This window comes from Mandrillus leucophaeus, unplaced genomic scaffold (assembly GCF_000951045.1).
Source record: "Mandrillus leucophaeus isolate KB7577 unplaced genomic scaffold, Mleu.le_1.0 Scaffold196, whole genome shotgun sequence".
NCBI classification, from domain to species: domain Eukaryota; kingdom Metazoa; phylum Chordata; class Mammalia; order Primates; family Cercopithecidae; genus Mandrillus; species Mandrillus leucophaeus.
Window position 1 is genome coordinate 3,255,181 of NW_012101987.1, and position 895 is coordinate 3,256,075.

Sequence of the window (895 nt, forward strand, 5' to 3'; positions counted from 1 at the left end):
TTTTTGAGACGGAGTTTCGCTCCTCTTGCCCAGGCTGGAGTGCAGTAGCGCGATCTCGGCTCACTGCAACCTGCGCCTCCTGGGTTCAAGCGATTCTCCTGCCTCAGCCTCCTGAGTAGCTGGGATTGTAGGCGCAAGCCATGACGCCCGGCTAATTTGTGTGTGTGTTTTTTTTTGTTTTGTTTTTTAATTGAGACGGGGTTTCACCATGTTGGCCAGGATGGTCTTGAACTCCTGACCTCAGATGATCCGCCCGCCTCGGCTTCCCAAAGTGCTGAAACTATAGGCGTGAGCCACAGCGCCCGTCCCCCCACACATTTTTAATAGAAAAGAAAGAGGAACTGGGAACCCCAAAGACCAAAGCTCTTCCCATTCACGAACCCGCACCCCGAGTCAGGATTCTCCCCTGATGACCCTCCCGTGGTCCTTGCTCAATCAGGGAGAGACGCGGTGCTGCGGATGCAGAGCTGCCCAGAGAGGGCTCCAGTCCAGGGCACAGTCACTGTGCACGGAAGAGACAGGACGCCCGGGCACGGCTGTCAGCGCAGCCGCCATCTTATGGCTGAAGGGGACTAGGGCCGAGCTGGGCAAAAAGAACTCTGAGCGCAGATTGTGGAGCGGACTACAGGGAGGCCCGAGTCCCGCCACAGCTGCTTCCCACCGGTTTCAACCAACCTCTTTCCCCTCTCGGGATGGCGCAAACGGCACTCTCACCATTTCTAGGCTTCCAGGGGGTCCCAGCATCTTAGTTGTGGATCACCCAATACCTGCAGGTTACAGGGACACAGAGGCTGGGCCTCTAGGAGCAGAGGACACAGAGCAGAGAAGACAAGACCTGGAGCATAGGCAGGAGCGAGAGACAAAGGCCCCGCCACATCCCGGAAGCCGCCCTGTC

The 895-nt window shown here is 57.8% G+C and overlaps 1 protein-coding gene across 4 annotated transcripts in view; it reads right to left on the bottom strand.

Annotated features, from left to right (window-relative positions):
* The window catches only part of ZNF85 (zinc finger protein 85), a 17,041-nt gene extending 16,146 nt beyond the window's left edge, over positions 1 to 895 (bottom strand). For 3 of the 4 annotated variants that reach the window (XM_011978539.1, XM_011978537.1, XM_011978536.1), the window contains exon 1: positions 715 to 865. Coding sequence is in view for 2 of the 4 variants with exons in the window: in XM_011978537.1 (XP_011833927.1) it covers positions 715 to 744 (30 nt within the window). In the remaining 2 variants the exon portion in view is untranslated. Of the gene's footprint in view, positions 1 to 714 lie in introns of all 4 variants that reach the window. The other variant, XM_011978540.1, reaches the window with a different exon arrangement.